This window comes from Culex quinquefasciatus, chromosome 3 (genome assembly GCF_015732765.1).
Source record: "Culex quinquefasciatus strain JHB chromosome 3, VPISU_Cqui_1.0_pri_paternal, whole genome shotgun sequence".
NCBI lineage: Eukaryota > Metazoa > Arthropoda > Insecta > Diptera > Culicidae > Culex > Culex quinquefasciatus.
Genome location: NC_051863.1, coordinates 165588998 through 165615433, shown reverse-complemented (window position 1 = coordinate 165615433; position 26436 = coordinate 165588998). Strand labels below are relative to the sequence as shown.

Here is a 26436-nt window from a genome sequence, read left to right as displayed (position 1 = left end):
CAGTAATGCAAAACTTCGATTCTTTGGATACCGATATTGCGAATTATCAAAAATTAGTATTGTCAAGAAAATTTGAGTATTTCATTCAAAAACTCTAAAACAGTAAAAATACATTCAAAAGTTTGAAACGTTTGATACCCATGTTACGAATTATAAAAAATATGAGTATTTTCGAGAAAATATGGTATTTTGTGAAAATTTTTGTATTTCATTCAAAACCTCTAAAATATGTAACAAATACATGAAAATTTCGAATCGTTTGATACCGAATTATGATAATTGCGAATTATAATAATTTGAGTTCTTTCAACATATTACGTTATTTTGAGAAAATTTTTGTATTTATGCTTTGAAACTTACTACATTATCAAAAAATATGTGCTAAGCAAATGCATTGGAAATTTATCATGATATTAAAGGATTAAGGATTATTAAGGAAAAATTATAAAATGAGTTATCGTCCGTTATCTGCGATAGAATTATCGAAATAACGATAACGATAGATTATCGTAATCGTCCCGACGATAACAATAACCATTATCGTTATCGTTAGACGATAATATTGTCGACGATAATTCTATTGATTAACAACCTTGGTTTGAATTGGATTTGATGCAACAAAAACAAAGTGATTTAGAAATAGTTCCAAACATTCACAGCTCTTAATTTATTCGAAAAACGTTCTCACAAATCATAAAATCACTTTTAACTTAATCATAAAATTACAAAAAAAACGCAACTTAAACTGAGAATTACGGTCCCCTCGGGGGCGGTTCCTCGAATCCTTCCCCGTGGGCCTTGCAGTCTTCAACCATATCGATGGGCACGTGACTTTTGAGCAGTTCTTTCAGCTGATCCACCGGACAACGCTTGGCACAGCCGGGAATCGTCAGCGGAATCGGAGGCTCTCCGACGTTCTTCTGGAAGATCCGTACCGAGTATTCGCCCGTTCGTTTGTGCTTGTGCAGTTCCAGGAGGCCCATGATGGCGTAATTTGGGAACTGTTCCCGCCAGACGTTAAACACGGACAGCAGATTGACGACCGTCGAGTCATGCCCAGCGTAGACGAACATCTTCTTGTTCTTTGGACTTTCTTCGTTGGCAATTACGGCGTCCCACTCGGCCAGGGTCTTCTTCAGGAACGGACCACCTTTGAGCTTCTTCAGCTCATCGTTGTACACGTTAAGCACGTAGCTGAGCTTCGTCAACGGGAGCAGTTTCTCCGGGTAGTAGTCCCGGGTCCAACCCGGAAGCGTCAAACCAAACTCGGATTCGGCTCGCAGAGTCGCGTACAGCGACTGAACATCGTCCGGCGTTCGGATGTCCATCCCGGTAATCCGTGTCAAGTTATCAAACAACTCCAGATTGTCAACCATTAGCTGGCGAATCTCACCACTCTCCAGCACGGCATTCGCGGCCTCATGATATCTCGGACAGGACTTGCGCACCAGCAACAGCTAAAAACCACAAACAAAAAAATAAAACCACACTCTCCACCAACAACCAACCAACCCTACCGTATCCTGATCCAACGGTTCGCTGAAAAACGGAATCGGCTGCCAGTTCAAATCGTGGTTCCACTCCTGGACGGTTCCCTCCGGCGGGTAGAGCGCGGCCAGGACCAACTCGATAGACATTTGCGTTCGCGATACCCCGGTGCTCTGCGCGTGCACCTTTTCCGGGTAGTACAGCTTGCCGAGCAGTTTGCCGTAGCGATGCCGCAGCCACGTGCCGATGTCGTACAGGGTTTCCTTGCCGTACTGCGGAGGTGGATTAGAGGACACGTGTTAGCAAAGCGGTTCGTTGGGTGTTAGGGTTGGGTTCGATTCTTACGTTGGTCAGTTGGCCCCATCCGTACGGGGCGAAGGTTTGATTGATGAGCGGATCCGTCGGGTAGGTGTCCGCGGCAGTGCGTTGGCCATGGCGGAAGAACTGGGGATGGTGGTAAGAAAAAAGAAATTTCAAAAACAAATATTACTTGGTCAATTACTATTGTAATTGGAAACCAGGAACTGGTTCCGGGTGGCCACAACCGATCCATTTGGTGAGTTATTTGAACTAGTGACACATTGTGGCGATTGTCCACGCTCCATACAAAAAATGTTTTATTTGTATGGAAATTGTTTGAGATCTCCAAAAAAGTGTCCACTTGGTTTATGGTCCCCTGGCTGCAATTCCAAATGAATGTAAAACTCAATATTTTAAATATCTTAAAACTTGGTCAGGAGGTAGCTGAGCCTAAACAAAACGACACAAGGGTGGTCCTAGCCAAGTTAGGTGGTTCTGAAAATTGTTGCAAATTGTGGTAATTATTACACTTGATCGTTATTCCTCCACTCACACGTGGTGATTATTGCATTCGATCGTAATATTACAATCGTGATTTCTCGAGAAAAAAATTAGAAAATCTTAAAAAAAATAATTAATCTAATCTAAAATCTCTATCCTGGATCGAGAAATTAGTATCGTAATTTGTAATACCATTTTTTGAATATTTTTTTATTTAAACGAAATTTTTATTTCAAAAATTCCACAAATTAAAAAAATTCATTTTTTTTTAAATTTTATAAGGCTGGTACAAATATTTTTAAAAGTTTTTGTCACCCCCCCCCCCCCCCCCCCTTTAAAATTGGCCCGAAAAATCAGGGGGGAAAAAAATTACAATAAACTTCAAAATTTCAATGAAAATTCAAGTGCAACCAGCTGAAATCAAATCAAAATACATTCTTCTGCGTTTAAAATCATTTTTAGCATGTTTGGGTTTATTAAAAAATCTTTAAAAAATTTGAAAATTCTAGATGCAAAATCTTTTTTTTTTTTGATACAATTTTTGTTTTTGTCAGATCTTAGATTTTTTGAAAACTAATGATTGCAAAACAACTGAACTAGTGTAAAATGCATTTTAAAACACTTTTTTCATTTAAATGTGAAGACTATGGCTTGTTATTTAAATTTTTATATTTTTATATTTTTTTGCCCCCCCCCCCCCTTGACCTCGGCCAGGGCCGAGGGACAAAAACTTTTTTAAATATTTGCATCGGCCTAAACTTAAAAATTTTTAATAATTTTAAGATTTTTAAAAATTTCAAAAATTTCAAAAATTTCAAATTTTTTAAAAATTTTAAAAATTTCAAAAATTTCAAAAATTTCAAAAATTTCAAAAATTTCAAAAATTTCAAAAATTTCAAAATTTTCAAAAATTTCAAAAATTTCAAAAATTTCAAAATTTTAAAATTTCAAAATTTCAAAATTTCAAAATTTCAAAATTTTAAAATTTCAAAATTTCAAAATTTCAAAATTTCTAAAATTTCAAAAATTTCAAAAATTTCAAAAATTTCAAAAATTTCAAAAAATTCAAAAACTTCAAAAATTTCAAAAATTTCAAAAATTTCAAAAATTTCAAAAATTTCAAAAATTTCAAAAATTTTAAAAATTTCAAAAATTTCTAAAATTTCAAAAATTTTAAAAATTTTAAAAATTTCAAAAATTTTAAAAGGTTTAAAAATTTAAAAAAAATTTAAAAAACGAAATAAATATTTCAAAAATTTTAAAACTTCTAAAAATTTCAAAAATTTTCAAAATTTCAGGAATTTTAAATCTTTTTTTTTTTTAATTTTTTTAAAATTAAAGATTTGATCAAATTCTAGATTAAATTTTCAAAAGGTCCTATCTTCATAGGAAACCCATGAGGGATAGGTTGTTTTGAACATTTTAATTGAGTTCTGCAAAGTTCTTGGATCATCTAGACATCCTAACAAATCACTGGAAAAAGAATCGTCTTGAGTCTTGAGTAATGCCCGAGAACCAGCGAACTGAAATTACCGTTCCAACTATTTTGGAGCCTTGAGAGTTGGAATGTTAAAGTTGAGTTTTTTCTTTAAAGAAGGGAAAACTCTCTTGTCTGTCAGTACTGCGCTGACAAAAGTTTAATTTTCCCTTTAAAGTTGAATTTTGCCTTCTTTAAATAAAGGAAAACTCTCTTGTCTGGCAGTAGGGTAGAGTAGTCATCAATGAGACACGGGGAACAATGATAAAATGGCTCTCACAAGTCGTAGTTTCGACCAATCAGGCTCATATTTGGGGGAAAGGTGTGTCTACTGGATACACGTTTGCCATATTAGTGGCTTTGGTTATGGACGCTCCCTTGAAAAGTAATCCATAAATGTTTGATTCTGGGTGTAAAAGTAAATTATGGACAAAAATACTTTTTCGCTCGTAGGCTGCCATTTACTCCAAAACTAATATTTCTTCAAATTTCTTTCGACGTTCGATTGGGATTGAGTTGAGCTACAATGTCCTTTCATTAGATTTGGCCAAAATTTAGAATATACCCAGAATCCAGGGCTGTCTCATTGTTCCCCACTCATTTCAGCCCATGAGTAACAATGAGACACTTTGATTTTTCTTCAAAAAACTTTTCAAAATCGATGGAAATCTTTCAAAACATGAATTAAAAGTGATTTTTGGCATATTTATAGAGTTTAAACTTCATTTAACCAAAAATAATAAGTTATTTGGTATTAATATATGGATTTTACTAAATTTCAATACTTTTTAGTGTAACTTTTGTTATTAAAAGTTTCATGTTGGCCAAATTGCTCTAAAATGTTCAAGGCAAGTCACCTGCAATGGAACAATACAAAAACATGATGTTTTGCTAGAAAAATGTTGATTTTCGTAGTGTGTCTCATTGTTCCCCAGCTGTCTCATTGTTCCTGCCAAGTGCGTCTACAATGAGACAGTTGAATAACTCTGGCTGTAGATGTCGGATCGATCTCATATTTAGGTCAATGTTAGAACACATTAAAAGAAAGATAATGCAACTAAAAGCTCATTAAAACATGCTAATGAAAAAAATAGAAAAATCGTTGAAAGTTGAAAACCAAAAGTGTCTCATTGATGACTACCCTACCCTACTTGCAATCGAGACCACATAAGACCTGAGGGTTGTCAAAGTGGATAGATTGGTTTTTTGTTGACAAATTACGATCGTTATATTTAGATCGTGAGTCGAGACATTACGATCGAAATAATACGATCGAGAGCAATAACCACTATGGCTGTCTTTTTTTTAAATTTATTTTTTTTAATCTCTCTAAAACATGGATAGAACTACCCCAATAGCCAAATAAAAAATTACGTTTCTAATTACATATTTAAAATTTTGATTTATGTTTTCTTGTAGAATCGCTGTAGATTTGTATGTCGTTGCACTTTTTTTTACAAATCCGTTATTCCTCACTGCAATTAGTATTAAATTGAAGCCCACGTGTATCGATCGTTTATTAACTCATTCTTTCCACACAAGCTTGATCACAGCTTCGATTGCTTCAATTAAACCAACTCTACAGCTTTGGCGCGCACCAAAACCCACTTACCACATGCACCTGCTTCAGCTCGTAGTCCCGAAGGGCGCGATCCTCCTCGATCAGGTCGTCACCCTGTAACCGCGATTCGGCACCACCCCCGCCCGGCACGTCCAGCAAATGTTCCGCCGTGGGTGCTCCGTACACACCGAAGATCGTCACCAGCACCAGCAACGCGATCGCCCCGCTCAACATGATTATTACGCGCCGACTTAGCGAATACATGCCGCGAGTCGCCGTTTATATACACGAGTCCTGGACCGCGGCGATCGCGAACCTTATTGCCGGGCGTGGGGGCAGGAGCGCGGGCGATATTTTTGTTTAATTAAGTGTTCCGAGCTGATTAAAGCTTAGCTGGGCGTGTGTTTGAGATGAGTTTGTGCGTGTGTTTTGTTCAAGTCTTCTTTTGGGGAACCGGTTACAAGTCGCGCAATTTGTCACGTCGTTGTTGTCGTTGGAAGATTCTCTGCAGGTTCTGGCATGGTTCTGAAAGTGGGGAGAAGCGAGAAGGGATTTGTGGGTTAAACGACAAGCTTCAAAGTGTCACACAAGATGATCGTTATTTTTGTGTACTTAATTATAATGGCTTTACACATAAATTTATTTTAATTTAGAAGTTAAATTTCGAGAGGTCATTTCTGCCCAAAAACGTTACATTTCAGAAATGGTCACTCATGGTCACTATTTTTATAAATCGAAAAACTGCAAATATTTTGCTAAAATAAATTAAATAAAAAATAGGTAAAATTATTTTTGAATAAAATTTACATTTTTCCAAAAATCATTATGTTTGCAAACATTTCAAACTCGGCGGCAGATTTTATTACCATACATCTTCATGGTTCAAAAGTCGCGGAATTTTGTCCTTTAAAACACATAAAAAATTCTCAAAAATAAAAAAAAATCGTTTGGAAAATTGAGTTTAAGTGAAAAAAAAAAACTTAATAAAAAAAATCGGCTATTTAAATATTTACGTACCATTTTTGTATGGACAGCTGCTAAAATTGTATGGAGACTTGTATGGGTGAACCATTGACACGAAATAGCTTCTTTGGTTATAGGGAAGCCCCCATAAAATTTAAGCCATATAAATAAATACAAAAATATAAATTAATCATGTGAAAAATGATAAAATCCGTAAAAAAAATCACTTTGACCCAATATCACCCTCCCCAGACCCAATGTCATGAAATTCGATTTCTTCAGAAGGATTATTTCGATCGATTTGGTGTTTTGGACAAAGTTATAGATTATGATTAGGAGTTTTTGGAAAAAAAGATAGGTACACTGATTTTTTTCTGTTTTTTTACTTAACTTTTTATTACTTAAAGTTCAAATTCCAAAAATAGTTTTTTTATTTCCATTTTTTTTGGTCTGTAAAAAAATATCTTGGTGCGAAATCCGATTCCGGAAATATATATATTTTTTTTGAGAAATTGTGTTTTAAGAAAACTTAACCATTTTTTTGATAAAGGGCACCGTTTGAAGTTCTACCTAATTTTCGGATTTATTTTAATATTCAATGATGGTTCAATGAAAAGTTCCTACAATTTTCACTCTTAGGCTTATCGATCAAGAGATGAGAATATGAGATACAGCCTCACAAAGAATTTGAATCGCTGAGAAATGATGTTTTTTATTGGTTCGATTTTCAATGTTAAAAATAAAACTTTTGCAAAATATTGATCTCTTCCATAAAAATAAGTTAAAAATGATTTCAAGTTAAGTTTAAAATATTGTTAAATATCGCATGAAGAAAATTATCTATTTGTAGAAACTTTCAAAAGTTATGCCTGATTTCAAAATTTTACAAAAGTTTCTCAGCTTTTTTGAACAAAAAATGTGATAATTTTTGAAAGTATAACATTCAAGTAACTACAAAGCGGTGCCGTTTTTCTAAAATTCGGTATTTTTCAATTCAAAATTTTCCGAAAATTAAAAAAAAACTTATTCTGGGAATCCAACTTTCAGTGAAGAAAAGTTAAATAAAGATATATGTTTTTTTTTCAGGGTTGCGAATGAGCGAACGAGCCAGATCCGTGCTCGCTCATTCATGAGCATGAGGATTGCTCATCGCAAGCGCTCGCGCTCAATGAGCGCTCATCAGTAAATTAGGTAGATTTTTTTTTTATTGTTGATTAAATTGGCACAGGCAAATTGGATTGCCTCTTTTAAAGATAATTTCATCGTGAAAAAGGGACATCAACTCATCTAATGTTTTCAATTTATTAATTTTTTTCAGAGCTTGATAATTAAGCAAACTAGTTTTGATTAAACTCACGATTAATGAAAAATTGCTGATTACCATTTAAGGTGTCTTAATTTGCTTAGAATTCCAGACACTCTTTTAGCTTATTTAACTTTCAAATTTAGAGTAAATTTTCAAGGAACTGCATTTTTAGTTGTTTAAAAGGCTGTTGATAGGATGGCAATTGATTTTTTTTATATTAAAACGTGTTTTTTCTTGTGCGCACGCTCATTTCTCATTTATTTATTTGGATTGATTCCAGCATAAAACTAAGATAGTTGATGTGAAAGTAATCTAAAACACAGATTTGACATTTGTTATGCAAAGTTATTAACAAATAATTGATTAAACATGAGGAGGTGCCCAGAAATTTAAAACATGACGAAACGTACTACCAAGAAAAAAAAATGTATTTCTTAAAAGATACTTTACAACTTAGTTCCAGAGTTTTTTTAAGGTCCTATAAACTTTTATCAACTTAATTTTTATTAATCAGATTATTACTACACAGTAAAAAATAGTGTAAATTTGGAAGGTGTAATTTTCGAAGGTTGAAAATTACCTTTTTAGACTGAAAAAGTGGCATAACATCATAAAAGAGGTAAAACTATACATTTTCAGAGGTAAAAATACGCATTTTTCTGACATAAAAGATGTACCTCTTCCCAGATGTAATATTACCATGATTTTTTTACTGTGTACAGATCTTATTTGACACCTTAGCTCTGACTCCAAAACAAAAATTATGAAAAAAATCTTCATACAATATTATTAAGATTGCCCTATTCCAGCCTCCATTAAAAAAAACAACCCCGCTCATTTCGATCAATGAACAAACATCAGCACGAGCAAACGTGTGCCAGCTCGCGTAACCCGAATGATCGAAAAATGTGTGCTCAAAATCACAACACTGTTTTTTTTAGAGTGTAATTTTTTTTCTGGACAGTCTCAGTTGAAATTTACAACTTTGCCGAAATCATCAAATCGATCAGATAATCAGATTTTTATTAATTAACAAACGCATTTTGTATGACCAGCCCGCGAAATTGTATTTCGACATTTATGGAAGAACTATCGATGCAAAATTGCTTCTTTTGACGTAACGAATGAATGGACAGTTCATACAAATAAATAAATAAAAAGTTAAAAATCGCGTAAAAATTGGTGCAAATGCAAACTACTGATAAGTTTATTTTAATTAAGTTAAGTTTTCGGCAAAGTTGTAGGTATTGTTGAGGACTATTGAGAAAAAATAGGTACACGTAAAAAATAATTTGCAGATTTTTTAAACAACTTTTTTTTACAAAAAAACTCAATTTCCCAAAGTACGTATTTTTTATTTTCGAGATTTTCGCTGTGTCTCAGCAACCAGAAATCCAATCTTCAATGTCTCTTAGACAATTTTATAGCAAATTTTCTGAACTATTAAAAAAAAACAAATTTTTGGAAACGGTCACTCATGGTCACTATTTTTAAAAATCGAAAAACGACAAATATTTCGTTAAAATCAAACTTTCGCTGGCTATATCTTGAAAACAGAGCCCTTTATCAAAAAAATCTGTAAAGTACTTTTAGATTGGAAATTCAATTTTTCATTAAAATATTACGTCAAATACGGTACGGTTACGGTTACGGTTTTTATGAGTTTTTTCCTGTTTTCTGTTTCCTTTACAACCAACTTTATTTGCATCCATTGTGATAAATGCCTTATACCACGGGTATGAATCTTCAAGCAATTGGGTCCTAAAATGAAGCTTAGATTGCTGATATTATTGTTTACAGCGATAAAGCTTATTTTCCTGAGTACAATAACCCTTTCTACGACCCCAAAGAGTTGAAAATGGATTTTTAAATCAATTTTGAAAAATTAACCTCGCGGTCCTTCTTGACAGAAAAGGTTCTACTTGACAGCTCGTTCCAAGGGGACCATAGTTGATCCATCGAAAAAATGTTGTCTTGTCAATAACTTTTTTTGCATAAAAATGGAAAAAAAGTGATCAGAAATGGTTTTTAATCGTGTTTTTTACCGTTGTACATAAAAATTTACATAGGGCTTTAGTACCCAATTTCAATATGGCGAGTTGTATCAGAAGAAAGTGAAGCATTTTTGCTAGTTCTCACTGTTCTGTGTTCTGCGTGCACGTCCGCAAACATAGACCACACACATACTAACACAAAGCGCCACCAAGAGGCAAAAGGTGATTACGAATATTTTTGACATTTTCGTTAAAAATATGCGGTTTTGCAAAAACAATTAACAAAACCAACTTTTAAGTGTAGTTCGACTGTCAAACTTGTAATTCGTTGCTGATTTGTTTGAAAATTTGTTAAAAATAATAAGTTTTTTTTTGCAGCACTCATTTTGGACGGACATTTCTGTTGTCACCTTCTGGTTCCTTGGATTGGCCATGGATAATTTCACAGTGTAATAAACAGGGCAGCTACCACCACGTGGCGCCACTGTTCCGAATGAGAAAATGATACAGGTTTTTCAGACGAGTTTCAATCCCGTGCTTATACACAGCTGAAAGGATCCCCCAAAACTCTGTACTGCACTTACAAAACTACTGTTAGTCGATAAACTAAAGAAATAAACTGAATTGAATTGAACGGGGAAATTGAGTTTTTGTGAAAAAAAAAGTTTATTTAAAATCTGCATTTTTTCCGTGTACCTATTTTTTTTCTCAATAGTCCTTAACAATACCTACACTTTTTCCGAAGACACCAAATTGATCAGAAAATTCACTTAAAAATTACAGCTGTTTGAATATTTACGTACCATTTTTGTATGGACAGCAGCCCAAATTGTATGAGTGAATCAATGACACAAAAAAGCTTATTTGGTCATTGGGAATGCCCGCACACAGTTTGAGCCAAATCAAAAAATGCAAAAAATAAAAATGATCGAAATCGGCCGATTTCGTAGAGAGTTAGTTGTTCATAGAATAAAATAAACACATTTGGCTCGTCGCTGAACTCCCGCGCTCTGTGATTAATTTCACGGGGCAGCGACTTTTTGGCAAATTATAGCCGGTTCATAGCGCTTCGAGTGTGTTGTTGTTTGTTATTGTTTGGCAAGGTTAATTTGGAGCAATAAATGCTCCGCGATAAGAAGCGACCACGTTTTTTTTCCTGTGTAAAAATCGTTAAATAGAAACTTTATTTTTCCTACGTTGTTAAACTGGAATCGCTTATCGCATTCTAGATTCTAAGAAAAAAGATGGAATTTATGGATGATTGATTATGGAAAATTATCTAGAAATGTTTTTTTTGCGATAATCTTATCTCCGGGATTGTCTGGTACAATATTGTTGAAAATTGTGTTTTGATTTTATTTTGTTTGCAACTATTACACATTTTTATATCATAAGACCTTTTGACACCGTTTTGTTGTAAAGTTCTTAATGGATAGCAATAGTTGAATGTATTTTATTGGTCAATCGAAACTCACCAGCTTACTTTCCGAACATAATGGCTAAAAGCATTTTGAAACTTTCAATACTAATAAGCACATCCTAAAATTAGCACGACCAATCCGAAATATCACTTTAACTAATTATCGTGACACTAATCAAACCCAAAAAAATAAAATCACAACCTTTGCGTACTTTTCCTCCAAACTTGCGCCACAAATTTGCAGCTCACAACTGACTTTAGACCGGGGCGCGCGGCGTCGTGTTATCTGTTCCGATGGCAATCACCATCATTAGCACAGGTCGTCATTAACTGTTTTCAGGGGGAATTTACCTGGTCGGCTGTAATTTTTATCAGCAAGCTTAAACACACTGCTGCTGCCACTGACACTGATGAGTTCGAGTTAAAGTGACGAACTGATCGCATTGTCAGCCTGCGCACGTTAGTTTGGTGACAAAAAAAATCCCACTCTTGTTTTTTTTTTGTTCGTGATACACCAGATTGGTGAGATTTTCCCCCCGGGTGGAATAGTTTGCGAGAAATGCGAAAACCCAAGACGTTGTGGCTACGTAACACAAGGTTTGGGACCGTTTCGCGGGGGGAATTTGTACTAAGACCAATGAGCAATTCTCTACGAAATTGGACTTTTTTTTAGAATTTTAATTTTTGTATTTTTTAATCCGAATGAAACTTTTATGCTGCGTTTGGTATGCCCAAAGAAGCCATTTTGCATCATTAGTTTGACCATATAATTTCCCAGACAAATTTGGCAGCTGTCCATACAAAAACGATGTATGAAAATTCAAAAATCTATTTCTTTTGAAGGAATTTTTTGATCGATTTGGTGTCTTCGGCAAAGTTGTAGCTATGGTTAAGGACTACACTGAAAAAAATAGTACACGGTAAAAAAATTGGTGATTTTTTATTTATCTTTTTGTCACTAAAATTTGATTTGCAAATTTTAAAACACTATTTTTGTTATTATTTTTTTTTTAGATGTTTTAGAGGACATAAAATGCCAACTTTTTAGAAATTTCCAGAATGGGCACAAAATCTTTGACCGAGTTATGATTTTTTTTATCAATACTGATTTTTTCAAAAAATCGAAATATCGGTCGCAAAAATTTTTCAACTTCATTTTTCGATGTAAACTCAAATTTGCAATCAAAAAGTATTTTGATAAAGTGCACCGTTTTCAAGTTAAAGCCATTTTTAAGTAACTTGTTTGAAAACAGTCGCAGTTTTTCATTATTCTCAATTAGTGCACATGTTTGCCCACTTTTGAAAAACATATTTTTGAAAAGCTGAGGAAATTCTCTATATTTTGCATTTTTGAACTTTGTTGATACGACCCTTAGTTGCTGAGATATTGCCATGCAAAGGTTTAAAAACATGTAAATTGATGTTTTCCAAGTACCACTCAAACGACCCACCCTTTTCTAACGTCGATATCTCAGCAACTAATGGTCCGATTTACAATGTTAAAATATGAAACATTAGTGAAATTTTCCGATCTTTTCGAAAACAATATTTTCAATTTTTTTAAATCAAAACTAACATTTCAAAAGGGCTAAATATTCAATATTACGCCCTTTTAAAATGTTAATCTTGGTTTAAAATTTTTGAAAAAACAATAGATTACATTTTTTCGAAAAAAAAATGTGTTGAGCTGACTTTCAAACGGATTCCGGTATTCGTTTTAAACTCGACCCAATTATGTTCTACTTTTAAGAGCTCTTGCATTCAAAAACAATTTACACAAGTTATGTAGTAAAATATTGTGCAGGGCGGTCACTCATGTCGGGAAAGTCGGGAATTCGCAAAAATCCGTAAAAAATCGGGAAAATGTCGGGAATTTGTGAGCTTTTGTCAAAAAGTCGGGAATCCCAAGAATAGAATGTTAGAAAATTATATTCAATTTTCACATTAAATCTATTAAATTCTTATTTAGTAACTAACTTTGAACTCAAGAAATTAAAACTCCTCCTAAATATTGGATGCATCAGACACAGATTTTCGTAATATTTTTTATGAATCAAAAAAATCAAATCAAATTATTCGCTCTACAGTATTGCCTTGGCGTTCTCGATTGCGAGATTCCTACTCGAAACTTGGTGTCCGAAGGCTTGATTGTTGAGGCAATTGCAAACCTCTTTTTACACCTAAGCTTCCATCCACCCCGGGATTCGAACTGACGACCTTTGGATTGTTAGTCCAACTGTCTACCAGCGGCTCTACCGAGGCAGGACCCAGGGAGACGACTCCTACGCCTGGACTGAGCCTACGACCTAACTCTCTAGGTTAAACCGGGGGGGGGGCCAACATTTACTTCCCCATCCGACGGAAGGCGTGATCAGACAAATCTCGTCTCGAAAAATGTCACCGAGACCTTCTGGGATCGAACCCAGGCCGACTGAGTGAGAGGCAATCACGCTTACCCCCACACCACGAGTCCCGGTCCCGGTTATGAATCAAAAGATTTTTATTAGTTTTTGTTTATCAAACAGTGGTAGCATCTGAATTAAAACTAAAACAAAGTTAATGAAAAATTAGTATAAAAACAGAACCTAATTTTAACGATTATAGGCAGCGTAGAGTTAGGATACTGTTTCATTTTGTCACATTGATTGAATATTAAAAAAAAAAACCAACTTGATTGTTCGGTGATGACCCTGGGACCCCTACGAACTACAACCCTGGACCGCGATCTCTCACCAATACGGTTAACACAGCTCGTCCATCGCTCTGGACCTGTACGGGACTTGAGCTGACGGCTAATGCGAGTAAGTGAGAGGTCAGCGGTCATCATGATCATCGATGGGTCATCACCGAGGTTTTCTGTGGTGGTGTGAGGGGGAGCGGTTGTCTACTCCGATTCTCCCTGAGAGGATCGGAGTAGAGAGCATCGCACGACCCGTATGCGCATGATACCGAGGTTCAGCAGGATCTAGAAAACTATTTCACGTTAAGTCGTAAACCGCCAATCGGCAAGGAAGGTCGGATACCTAACCCGCGCGTAGCATTTATTTGTCTGTCCAAACTGATGGATTTTAATGTGTTTAGTTTAAGTGTAATATAATTTAAGGACAAATAGAATTGTGTGTTTTACTTCACGTGCGTGTGTTTTACTTGTTCTGTGTACTTGGACCTCCGCGGTCTTCCGTATTGGCCAGCTCACAAGGCCGTCTCGCCCTGGATGATCGGCTGAAGGTGATTGACCCCGAGCAGCGAGCGTTGACCTGTACAGACGACCAGCAGCACCAGCTATAGCAGACAGGCAAGTGGATCTTCAATCCTGCAAGTCGATGTTGGGGTGATTTGCCGAGTTATCGAAGGCCCAAATCGCTTCACCCCTTCATTCTGGTCCTTCGAGCCGGATCCTGGACCAAGGATTCCGGTTCCAGGATTGAGGACCACGGGGAGGACAAACCACGCCACGCTACGGTTCGCGCCTGCCGAACAATACACCGTGGAGTACAATACGCCTCGCGCCATTGGAGTTGCAGAACAATTAAGTCTTTACGTTAACTGCGCGAACAATTACCGTGGGACTTACGCATTGTTCCTGCTGCGCGCCAAATCGATCGGCGTCGGAAGCGGACCGCGTGCCAGGATTTGGCCGGTTTTCACGACTCTGGAGGACCTGAATCGTCATCGTCGAGCTTCACCATCATCTCGGGTCGGCCTGGAGCGTATACTGCCAGCGAGGGACACGTTTTCCCAGGTAAATAATTTGCGAACGGTATATGTCCGGCCGGAGCAAGGTCTTGCAACCCACTAACACCATTTTCTACGGTTCTCTGCGACGTGACGACGATCTACGGTTTCACAACCCATCCGAACTGGTCTGGAGCACCGGTTCGCCCGCAAGCAGTAGTCGGCCACGACAGGGTGTCGACCCTCGGAGTACCTGCGCGGAGGCAGTCGAGAGCACCGGTCAGGACCGTATCGGTGGCTCACCAACGACTCGTCGGCGAAATTGGACATTCGCTGCTGGTGTGGACGTTGGCACTGGACACGTGTGCCACGTGGAACGCGACGACGCGCTGCTGTCGATAGGACATCAATCGGTGGCTTGTTGCGTGCACTCATCGGAAGTCGTACGCCTGGAGAGCGCTCGGCTACGCACCGCTACGGACGGAAGCGGTCATCACGCCCGACGTCATCGTGCTACCGTTGACGAGGTCGGCGGCCATCTCGGACACGTGGACGACAAGGATCGAGGAAGAGGTTGCAGCGATTTCTGGTCTCCCGGGTGAGTGACAAAGAGCAGTGTATGTCTCTGCCGAAGCCTCACGGAAAATACACACAAATTAAAAGTATTTCATCCTCTTCGACTCGACTCATCTTTTTGCCACGCATCCCTATACGCCTGAGGGCGGTTGGTTTTTTGGAATTTCGCTACGGTTACGGCGACGCTGTTAGTTTCTCCAGGTAAACTAATAGTATATGGCCTGCCGAGGCCTCTCTCTTTTGATACTACACCTCTGCTTTTTGTACCTCTTCACCTCGCCCCCGCACACACTGATTGAGTTACTGCTGTTTGGATGTGACGTCATTGGTTCGACTGATTTTTGGATTTTGGGACGATCGCTCGCCGGCCAGCCAACGTGTTTGTTTTTAAAGGTAAAGCTACACGTATATGTCCGGCCGAAGCATTCTTGTTTGATACTACATGCTCGTTCTATCCTCTTCGCTTGCCTGAACATCGTTGTTGATTTCGAGTTGCTGTTGTTGACGATTTGCCACGTGTACGACTGCGGCGTTGGTACTGGTTGGGAGGTGCGGCTTACTGTTTCCACAGGTAAAGCTGGTATATGTCTTGCGAAGCAAGACCCAACCACGGAGTACTACACCCACGCATCTCTTCTTTAATTTCACCTCAAACACAACACGATGCCTCCGAAAGTGAAAGCAGACAGCGCGAAGACACCGTCGCTGAAACGGCTCAAGGCTCAGTTGAAGGACACTCAATCAACTCTTGGCGACATTGAGACGTTCATCAAGGACTTCAAGGACACCGCTACGGCCAGCGATGTCAGCGTTCGGTTGGAAATTATCAATGACATCTATGAAACTTTTTGCGAAACCCTCATTGATATCACTTCTCACGACGACTTCTTTGAAGCGGAGGATTTTTACGAATCTGCCCGAATGGCTTTCAACTTGAGCTACATGGAAGCCAAATCGTTTCTTTTGGAGAGGCTCAGGGAGCGCGAAGACCACACGTCGGATCAGCCTAACGTTACGCTAGGTTGCGAGAACTTGAACCATGTGCAGTTACCTCAGATCCAACTGCGGACATTCACCGGAGATGACGACGATTGGGTTAGCTTCCGAGATTTGTTTACGTCGCTCATCCACTGGCGGAACGACCTGTCCGGTGTGGAAAAGCTACAGTACCTGAGGGGTTGTTTGTTTGGCAAACCTGCGACGATGGTAGACAAGTACAAGATGAGCAACGCGGACTACCAGTTAGCTTGGGAAGATTTGCTGAACTATTATAACAACAGCAAGCAAATGAGGAAGCGTCAGATTCAGCATCTCTTCGAACTGCCAGCCATGTCCAAAGAATCTTCTGGGAGTTGCGCGATCTCATCCAAGGATTTGAGAAGGTTGTCCAATCCTTGGACCAGATTGTACAACCAGGTGACTACAAGGACTTGCTTCTGGTGCACATGCTGACGGATCGTCTTGACCCTGTATCACGGCGAGGCTGGGAGGAGCACTCGTCTACCAAGGAGCAGGACACGGTTAAGGACATGCTGGAGTTCTTGCAGCGGCGTAGTCGTGTGCTCGAGTCGTTGCCGCCGAAGTCAACTAACGCAAAGAGTACATCCCAGCAACCACATCAACAACCGAAGTCGAAACCGTCGGTGGTCAGGACTAACTACAGCACCGCTCAAGCGTCAGGAGAACGCTGCCCAGCGTGCACGGGAACACATCTTCTTCACAGATGCTCGGTGTTCCAGAGGATGACGGTTTCGGACAGGGAGTCTCTGCTGCGCACGCATTCGCTGTGTCGCAATTGTCTCAAACCTGGACATCTGGCGAGGGGTTGCCAGTCGAAGTACTCTTGCCAGAACTGTAAAGCGCGACACCACACACTTCTCTGTTTCCGCCCTCGGAAGGATCAGGTGAAGGTCGCATCAACTACCAGACGGGAGAATGCTCCCAGGAAGAACCTCAAGGTACAGCAGGTTCAAACTCATCTCAGGTCAAGGACGCATCTGAGACAGTAGTCGCAAGCGCTGCTCAACGTTTCGCAACACATGTTTTGCTGGCAACAGCTGTCGTCGTTGTTGAGGATGACAACGGGAATCGGCTTCCAGCGCGGGCTCTGCTCGACTCGGGTTCGGAGAGCAACTTTATGTCGGAACGATTAAGCCAGCGACTACGGGTTAAAAGGAACAAGGTGGACATCTCGGTGTCCGGGATTGGACAAGCAGTCTCAAGGGTAAAGCAGCAGATTCAAGCCACGGTTCGCTCACGGATCTCAAATTTCTCTCGAGCAATGCGATTTCTAGTTCTCCCAAAGGTTACGGTCAATTTACCAACGTCGGCCATAAACACTACTGGTTGGACCATACCTGATGGTGTCGTACTGGCGGATCCGACGTTCTCGATGTCCAACGGTGTGGACATGGTACTTGGGATCGAGCATTTCTTTGACTTCTTCGCAAGCGGTCAGAAAATGTCACTGGGAGAACAGCTGCCAGCCCTGAACGAGTCGGTTTTCGGATGGGTGGTATGCGGCGGATGCGCAGACTCACGGGAGTCTCCAAGAATTAACTGCAACGTGTCGGCATTGGAAAAGCTGGATGCTTTGGTGGCCCGATTTTGGTCCTGCGAGGAGGTCGAGTCAGCAGCCAGTAACTACTCGCCAGAGGAAGCACGCTGCGAAGCTCTGTACGCACAGTCGGTTCAACGTGGTACAGACGGACGGTATTCGGTTGCTCTACCGAAAGCTGAAGACGCTCTGTCACGGTTAGGCGAGTCCAAGGACATCGCCGTAAGACGTCTTCACGGCACGGAACGGAGACTGGCCAGGGACGATCATCTCCGGGAACAATACGTCGCTTTCATGCACGAATATGAGCAGTTAGGACACATGACGAAGGTCACGGACACGGGCTCCGCCAAACGGTGCTACCTGCCCCATCACCCAGTGGTCAGGAGGCTAGCACAACCACCAAGGTACGCGTGGTGTTCGACGCGAGCTGTAAGACTTCTTCTGGTGTGTCGCTCAATGAGGTTCTGCTGTGTGGACCAGTAATCCAGCAGGACTTGAGGTCGATAATCTACCGTTGTCGCGTGAAGCAGATCATGTTGGTTGCGGACGTCGAAAGATGTTCCGGCAGATCGGAATCTGTCCGGAGGACCGTTTGTTGCAATGCGTTCTATGGCGTCCAACACCCACCGAGGCGATCTCCACGTACGAACTCAACACCGTTACGTACGGTACGAAACCAGCTCCGTTTTTGGCAACACGGACGTTGAAACAGCTGGCCATGGACGAAAAGGAACGGTTTCCGCTCGCAGCCAAGGTCGCCTGCGAAGACATCTACATGGACGATGTGATCACCGGTACCAACGACTTGGACTCGGCGATCGACCTGCGAAACCAGCTGGACAAGATGACGGTCAGTTGTGGTTTCCGTCTGCGGAAATGGGCATGCAATCGTGCTGAAGTTCTGCATGGTGTGGAGGAGGATAACTTGGCGATTCCCTGCGCCGATGGTATCAACCTGGATCGAGATCCCTCGGTGAAGACGCTCGGGTTGACATGGTTCCCATCTACGGACGAATTCATGCTCAAGTTCACCATCCCAGAGACGGGCCCTGATGAACCACTCACCAAGCGGAACGTTCTTTCCAAAATTGCGTCGATTTTCGATCCCCACGGTTGGTTTGGCGCAACGGTTACAACGGCAAAGGTATTCATGCAGCAGTTGTGGACGCCGGGCATCGATGGCAAGCGTCTGGAATGGGATCAGCCATTGCCTTCGATGATGGGTGAGAACTGGCGGAAATTCGAGGAGCAATTACCGGTTCTCAGTTCGGTTCGGTTTGCGAGATGTGTCGTCATCCCTAACGCAACGTCGGTTCAGCTGCATTGCTTCTCAGACGCGTCCACCAAGGCCTACGGTGGTTGTGTTTACGTTCGTAGCGAGAACGCAAAGGGAGAAGTTATGGTTCGTCTGTTGGCCTCAAAGTCGCGGGTGGCCCCGCTCAAGGTTCAGACGATTCCGAGACTGGAGCTCTGCGGAGCTGTCTTGGTTGCGCAGCTGTTCAAGGTTCTACGAGAAGCGCTCGACATTCCAGTGGACGCATATTTCTGGACGGACTCCACGTGCGTACTCTGCTGGCTTGGATCTATCCCGACCACGTGGAACGTGTTTGTAGCAAACAGGGTGTCGAAAATTCAAAACATCACGGAAGGATTTCGTTGGCAACACGTCCCAGGACTTCAAAACCCTGCTGATCTTATTTCCAGAGGAATTTCTCCACAGGACATCGTGGACAACGAGTTCTGGTGGTTTGGACCGGATTGGCTGCGTTTGAGCCCAGAGCACTGGCCGAATGCAGAATCTACAGCTGAAGATGAGAATGCGGAAACGGAAAGACGTCGATCGGTGACAGCAAACACTGGGTCGGTGGTACAGGAGTTCAACGATTTTTATTTTGCAAAATTCTCTTCGTACCCGAAGCTGATCCGTCAAACAGCCGTTTGGTTGCGGCTCATGAAACTTCTCCGCACTCCCAGCTCGGACCGTACATCCGGATTTCTCACCACGGCGGAACTGAAGGAGGCAGAGAACGTGCTGATTCGTCGGGTTCAGATGGAATCGTTCGCTGAGGAAATTAAGGCACTATCTGCAAGAAAAACGGTTGCTGTTAAATCACCTCTTCGTTGGTACAACCCTTACCTAGACCAGGACAACATTATTCGAGTGGGTGGGCGGTTGCAACACTCTGACGAGCCCGAGGACGCCAAGCACCCTGCTGTTCTGCCTGCGCGCCATCGCTTCACACGGTTGATTTTGCATTATTATCATCTCGGGCTGCTGCACGCTGGACCACAGCTGCTGTTGGGAACAGTTCGGCTTCGATTCTGGCCTTTGGGAGGACGGAGCGTGGCACGCACGATCGTGCATCAGTGCAAAACATGCTTCAAGGCCAAACCCACGCCGGTGCGACAATTCATGGGCGATCTGCCAGCGGTACGCGTCACGGTTGCGCGTCCGTTCTCGAAAACTGGCGTTGATTACTTTGGCCCAGTGTTCGTTCGCCCAGGACCTCGGCGAACGGCGATCAAGGCGTACGTGTGCCTGTTCGTGTGCCTGTGCACCAAGGCTGTGCACCTCGAACTCGTGTCGGACCTCTCCACGGAACGCTTTCTGCAGGCTTTACATCGGTTCACCTCGCGCAGAGGACCTGTCGCCGAGATCTGGTCTGACAATGGGACCAACTTTGTCGGAGCACGGAACAGGTTGCACGAGTTGTTTACACTGCTTCGGGACAAACAGCACCAGGAGAAGGTCTTCAGGGATTGCGCCAACAACGAGATTCGCTGGTCGTTCAGCCCACCAAGCGGTCCTCATTTCGGTGGTTTATGGGAGGCGGCCGTACGCTCAGCCAAGCACCACATTCTGCGTGTCATTGGAGACGAACCTATCTCGATCGAGGATATGAATACGCTGCTCGTTCAGGTGGAAGGCTGTCTGAACTCGAGGCCCATCACTCCCATGTCGGACGACCCCAACGATCTCGAGCCGCTCACGCCTGCGCATTTTCTCGTTGGATCATCGTTGAAGGCGCTACCGGACCGTGATTTCATCAATCTACCTGCAAACCGTCTCAACCATTACCAACAGATCCAGCAGAAACAACAACTATTTTGGAATCGGTGGAAAAGGGAATACCTGAGCCAGCTGCAAGCTCGCGCGAAACGTTGGCGGTCACCTGTGCAGATTGAAGTCGGCCAGCTGGTTGTAATCGTCGACGACAATCTGCCACCCACGCGCTGGAAGCTAGCGAGGATCAGCGAAGTCCATCCAGGTGCCGATGGTGTCGTACGTGTTGTCACACTCAAGACTGCGACGAAGCTGATCAAAAGGCCGGTCGAGAAGATTTGTTTACTTCCACTGGACGAAGAGGAGCACAATGCCAACAAACCAAGTGAACAATAACTACCCCAATCCCTTCCTCTCCCTATCCCGTCGAAGAGGTCTTCTTTTATTTCTTTTCAGAAATGCTGCGATTTCTGGATGGGTGAGGATGTTCGGTGATGACCCTGGGACCCCTACGAACTACAACCCTGGACCGCGATCTCTCACCAATACGGTTAACACAGCTCGTCCATCGCTCTGGACCTGTACGGGACTTGAGCTGACGGCTAATGCGAGTAAGTGAGAGGTCAGCGGTCATCATGATCATCGATGGGTCATCACCGAGGTTTTCTGTGGTGGTGTGAGGGGGCGGTTGTCTACTCCGATTCTCCCTGAGAGGATCGGAGTAGAGAGCATCGCACGACCCGTATGCGCATGATACCGAGGTTCAGCAGGATCTAGAAAACTATTTCACGTTAAGTCGTAAACCGCCAATCGGCAAGGAAGGTCGGATACCTAACCCGCGCGTAGCATTTATTTGTCTGTCCAAACTGATGGATTTTAATGTGTTTAGTTTAAGTGTAATATAATTTAAGGACAAATAGAATTGTGTGTTTTACTTCACGTGCGTGTGTTTTACTTGTTCTGTGTACTTGGACCTCCGCGGTCTTCCGTATTGGCCAGCTCACAAGGCCGTCTCGCCCTGGATGATCGGCTGAAGGTGATTGACCCCGAGCAGCGAGCGTTGACCTGTACAGACGACCAGCAGCACCAGCTATAGCAGACAGGCAAGTGGATCTTCAATCCTGCAAGTCGATGTTGGGGTGATTTGCCGAGTTATCGAAGGCCCAAATCGCTTCACCCCTTCATTGATTTTGGAAATGTTTTCATATGGTAAATATTTTTAAATTGATCAATAATCTCATTATGTCATTTCAATTTTTATCCACATGTTTGCCTTGATTTTTTTTGTTAGTATGTGTAAATCGGAAAACTCAAATTTCGAAAAAAAAAATCCAATCGTTGTTCGTTCTGAAAACAGGAAATGTTAGTTAAAAACATTTTTAAAGCAATATCCTTGAAATTTTTCTAAATTTTTCGATAGAATAATTACAGTAATATATAATTTTATATTGAGTAATCTTTAATTTTCCATTTCCAATTGGAACGAAGTTTCAAAAACTATACCGTTTTTTTTTAAATAAGCATTGGAATTATAAGGTTTGTTAAGTTTTTGGTTATTTTCAATATGTTTATTTTTCTACTCTAAAGGCTTGTACAAATTTTATTTAAAGTTTTTGTCCCCCCCCCCCCCCCTCAAAGTTGGCCCGAAAAATCAGGGGGCAAAAAAATATTTTTTCAAAAAACTTCAATATTTTTATGAAAATTTAAGTGCAATTAGTTAAAATCAATTTAAAATGAATTCCCCTGCGTTTAGAATCATTTTTAGCATGTTTGGGTTGATTTAAAAATCTTTTGAATTTTTGAAAATTTTCAGTGTCTACTATCGCTAAAGTTTTTTTTTCGCTAAAATTTTTGTTTTCGTCATATTTTACATTTTTTGAAAACTCTTATTGCAAAACAACTGAACTAGTGTACATTTTAAAACACTTTTTCCATGCAAATGTTGAAACTATGGCATGTTATTTGAATGTTTATATTTTTTTATTTTTTTATTTTTTAATAATTTTCCAAGGGAAATAAATTTCATTTAGATTTTGTTTTTCGATGTTTGATATTGACTTTTTTATAAAATGTGTTTTTGTTTGAAATCATTCTTTACATAAGAAATGCCTATTATTTGAGTTTCTGGAAAAGTCGGGAAATATTATTTGAGTTTCTGGAAAAAGTCGGGAATTTGATATTGGGATTTGAGTGGTCACTCTTTTCAGTAACATCTTTGAGTGTCAATAATAATTTTCCAAGGAAAATTTGGTCAACATTTCAAATAATTACGAATAAACCCAAACTTGTCCGTTTTCTAGACAATATTGATTTTTTTTTATTTTAATGTGGCTTCTATAGCTTTTTTGAATATAAACGCTCAGTTGTTTTTTTGTTATAATAAGAATAAAATCTTACAAATAATGTATTATCGTGTTTTCAATAAATAATTCATAGCGGTTTTAATTTTGAGCATCGTTTTATAAAAATCTCCCTTGGTGCTCAAGTTTGGCTCAAATAAGATGATTTGATTTGATTTAAATTTGAATTTTTTAGCAAGACCCGGTGCAGTCGGTATGATTATTCAGATGTTTAGTACGGTTGGACATTTCTGATGTTTACGGCATTGTAATTTCCCAATTTTTGATTAAATTTAATATTTTTAATCATATTTCTTAGTAATAGAAAAGTTCTTCATTTTTCGAGAGAACTTAATTCTATACGCTCAACCCCCGGTGGTTGGTCACTTTTTCGTTTGACACTTTTTTAGTTTGTACCCCGTTGGTTGGTCAAAGTCAAACAAAAAAGTGACGAACTGTCACTTTTTACACGGCGCTCACGCACACTATCAAAACAAACGTTTGGTAGTGTGTGTGAACTCCGTGTAAAAGGGGTGTCAAACTAAAAAGTGACCCCGTTCGTTTGACAACAGTTGGTGTTGGGTTTGAGTGTAATAATTTAAAACTAGCCGTCGGGCCGCACAGAAAACCTTGGTGGGCCCTCGGGCCTCAGTTTGGTGACCACTGCTCTAAGCGCTTCTCGTTTGTATGGGAAATCGTCAAAATGTATGAAGAAATGCGATTGTTTCACTTTTTTACCTGTGGACGGTGCAATAACTATCCAAATCTTAAAAAAAAAAAACATTTCGGTGCGAACGGCTCTAATGCAAAAAAAAATATACAAAGCAATCTTTGATTTGCAAGAACGTAAAGAATTGCACAAATACTTGACAGATTGGACAAACTTTGGAAAATATTTACAGAAGATTGATTAACACATTTTATCAATCAATGACAGTTAGTCAGTTAAAGGTGAATTCTAGTCTAGTTTGTGTGAAAAACAGTTATTATGTCACTGGCATGACCATAATGAAAATGAACATTGTTGGAAAAATCAGAAAGATATATTTTTTTATAACATCAGAAATCAGAATTGTATGGTTAGTAAATGCACCTGATGTTTGATACCCATATTACCCAAACTGGTATCAAACACAGTAATAAAGTAGAAAATGTGCGGCGTGTATAAAGTTTAAATTGAAAATAAATTCTGCGGACTGTATTACACTTTACACTTTAAAAAAACTAAGCTTCTACCAAAGCCACCGTACCACACGGTGTGGCGCGTACCCTTGCAAATCGGCAGTGCATGTTTGCACCGCTGCACGTGCGTCCGCCGCACAACTTCCGAAAATAATCCATCATCATCGCAAAGTTTCGCACGATTCGCCTCGCAAACAATAGATCAAAAAAGAAGCAGTTTCGTGTCTGTCTGTCTGTTGGATCATCATGCTGCGTAAGGAATCAGTCTAAATTTAAACAAAAAAAGCCTCTCATTCGACAGAGAATGCCCGACGCCGCCGGCAGGTTCAACGTGCTCTCTGTTGTGAGTTTTAACGATGGATCATGCACTATTTCCCGTCATCGACGTTTTTCAGAGATCGTTGCAGAAACTTAACCGTCCGCATCCCCAAAAACTGGTTTCGCCCCGTTTGTTCGGCCAGTCTGCGACGACGACGACGACAGTGAAAGTGGCCTTGACACCTTTATGCTTCCCATCAAGATCAATTCGAAGACCTGCGAACGGTACTTGCTGTCGGCATAAGCTAACGGCGCATAGCCTCGATGATCTTCTCTTCCGTGCGCGTTGGTACAGTTGGGAAGCCTACCCGGTTGCATCACACAAATTGCCATAACGATCGCGTACCTTAAGAACCTCGGAAACACCCGCGCACAGCGGACGCGTTCGCGATCGCGCTCAACACCGACTTGGACTCGCTCGTAGAGCTTTTCAGCGACTAACTTCACTCTACTTTACGACCGTACTGACTTCGGGCGCCGAAAGCTATAGCGCGAGAGGGAGACTTGCACCACGTGCCTACCGTATAGAGCTCTGTATATCCAATTCGGGTTGAGTATGGTTAGGGTAGGTCGATCGTCAGTGGATCAACGCTGCAGTAGTGAGCTGTACAAGCGATCCTCAAAGTGCTAAGCTACCCTCGACAACGACTTCTTCGGTGAGTTCGTTGAATAGTCGACTTTTTGTACGGTACACGACTCATCTAGACGAATTCGCAGTTCGGAGAGTGCAAACATCATCATGCATTGTGTAGTTGTTATCTGGTGAAGAATACAGCCTACGCGGATAACAATAGGGATATGAAATGCGTGTTGGATTATATATTTGTCAAAGGATTGAAGGCAGTTACAATCTGTATTAAATTGACCATAAACGCGTTTTGTTCACTTTACAATGTCGCTGAAAAATATGTAGCAAGAAAAAGGCGATCATCGAACACCTGTTTCAATATACAGTCATGCCTCGATTTTGCACGCCTCGGTTTTGCACTGCCCCGGTTTTGCACCGTGCAGCTGCCTCGGTTAAGCACGGCCCAGTGCTTAACTGAAGCACAGAGCTTATGGGATTTTGGCTATATGGGAGACATTGGCTATAATTCTATGAATAATCATGAAAACATCAAAAAATTATAGTGTTTTGGAATCGGGATGATGTCAGTTATCCATTAAAATTATTATTTCATGAAAATTTTCACAAAAATACGTATTTTTGCTGTATGTTGAACTTGCATTTTTTTTCTCTAAAAAATCCAAAAATATATTGTTATTGCAATATGGGTATCAAATGATCAGGTTTTTTTTCATACATTTTGGATGTAATAACAACATTTTTAGAAAATACTCCATATTTTCACAAAACTACGTTTTTTCGAAAAAAAATACTCAGGATTTCAATTTTTACAATATGGGTATCAAACGATCGGGATTTTTTTATACATTTCGAATGTAATAACAATATTTTTTGAAAATACTCCAAATTTTCACAAAACTACGTATTTTTGAAAAAAATACTCAAAATTTCCGTTTTTACAATGGGAGTATCAAACGATCGGGATTTTTTCATACATTTCGAAAGTAATAACAACATTTTTAGAAAATACTCAAAATTTTCACAAAATTACGTATTTTTGAAAAAAAATACTCAAAATATCCGTTTTTACAATGTGGGTATCAAACGATCGGGATTTTTTTCATACATTTCGAATGTAATAACAATATTTTTTTTAAATACTCCAAATTTTTACAAAACTACGTATTTTCGAAAAAAAAATACT

At 40.2% G+C, this 26436-nt stretch overlaps 2 protein-coding genes across 4 annotated transcripts; one reads left to right on the top strand and one right to left on the bottom strand.

Annotated features, from left to right (window-relative positions):
* Nucleotides 1-632: 632 nt before the first annotated feature.
* LOC6051825 (prostatic acid phosphatase) lies at nucleotides 633-25178 on the bottom strand. 3 transcript variants are annotated; one of them, XM_038262236.1, is made up of 5 exons: nucleotides 24973-25178; nucleotides 5379-5852; nucleotides 1834-1932; nucleotides 1518-1760; nucleotides 633-1457 (listed from the first exon to the last, which is right to left on the bottom strand). In XM_038262236.1, exons 2-5 carry the CDS (start codon nucleotides 5589-5591, stop codon nucleotides 753-755), a joined length of 1260 nt encoding a protein of 419 aa, XP_038118164.1. In that variant the 5' UTR covers nucleotides 5592-5852; nucleotides 24973-25178; the 3' UTR covers nucleotides 633-752. The 3 variants fall into 3 exon arrangements, with proteins under 3 accessions (XP_038118164.1, XP_038118162.1, XP_038118163.1); XM_038262234.1 differs by having other exon boundaries at nucleotides 25011-25178; XM_038262235.1 differs by lacking the exon at nucleotides 24973-25178 and adding an exon at nucleotides 11066-11196.
* LOC119769325 lies at nucleotides 15925-24908 on the top strand. The gene is made up of 8 exons (XM_038261331.1): nucleotides 15925-16612; nucleotides 16678-17115; nucleotides 17166-17219; nucleotides 17319-17509; nucleotides 17567-18225; nucleotides 18302-21210; nucleotides 21386-21436; nucleotides 24808-24908. The coding sequence occupies exons 1-8, from the start codon at nucleotides 15925-15927 to the stop codon at nucleotides 24906-24908; spliced, it is 5091 nt and encodes a 1696-aa protein (XP_038117259.1).
* Nucleotides 25179-26436: the final 1258 nt, after the last annotated feature.

What these genes read in the sequence shown, in the direction of transcription:
- LOC6051825 (XM_038262236.1), bottom strand. Translation starts at nt 5,591, where the DNA reads ATGTATTCGCTAAGTCGGCGCGTAATAATCATGTTGAGCGGGGCGATC. An exon ending in AGCTGAAGCAGGTGCATGTG is followed by an intron (nt 1,933 to 5,378) that starts GTAAGTGGGTTT and finishes CACCATCCCCAG; the next exon opens with TTCTTCCGCCATGGCCAACG. An exon ending in GATGGGGCCAACTGACCAAC is followed by an intron (nt 1,761 to 1,833) that starts GTAAGAATCGAA and finishes CCACCTCCGCAG; the next exon opens with TACGGCAAGGAAACCCTGTA.
- LOC119769325 (XM_038261331.1), top strand. Translation starts at nt 15,925, where the DNA reads ATGCCTCCGAAAGTGAAAGCAGACAGCGCGAAGACACCGTCGCTGAAA. An exon ending in GAAGTACTCTTGCCAGAACT is followed by an intron (nt 17,116 to 17,165) that starts GTAAAGCGCGAC and finishes CGGAAGGATCAG; the next exon opens with GTGAAGGTCGCATCAACTAC. An exon ending in GCACAATGCCAACAAACCAA is followed by an intron (nt 21,211 to 21,385) that starts GTGAACAATAAC and finishes CGGTTAACACAG; the next exon opens with CTCGTCCATCGCTCTGGACC.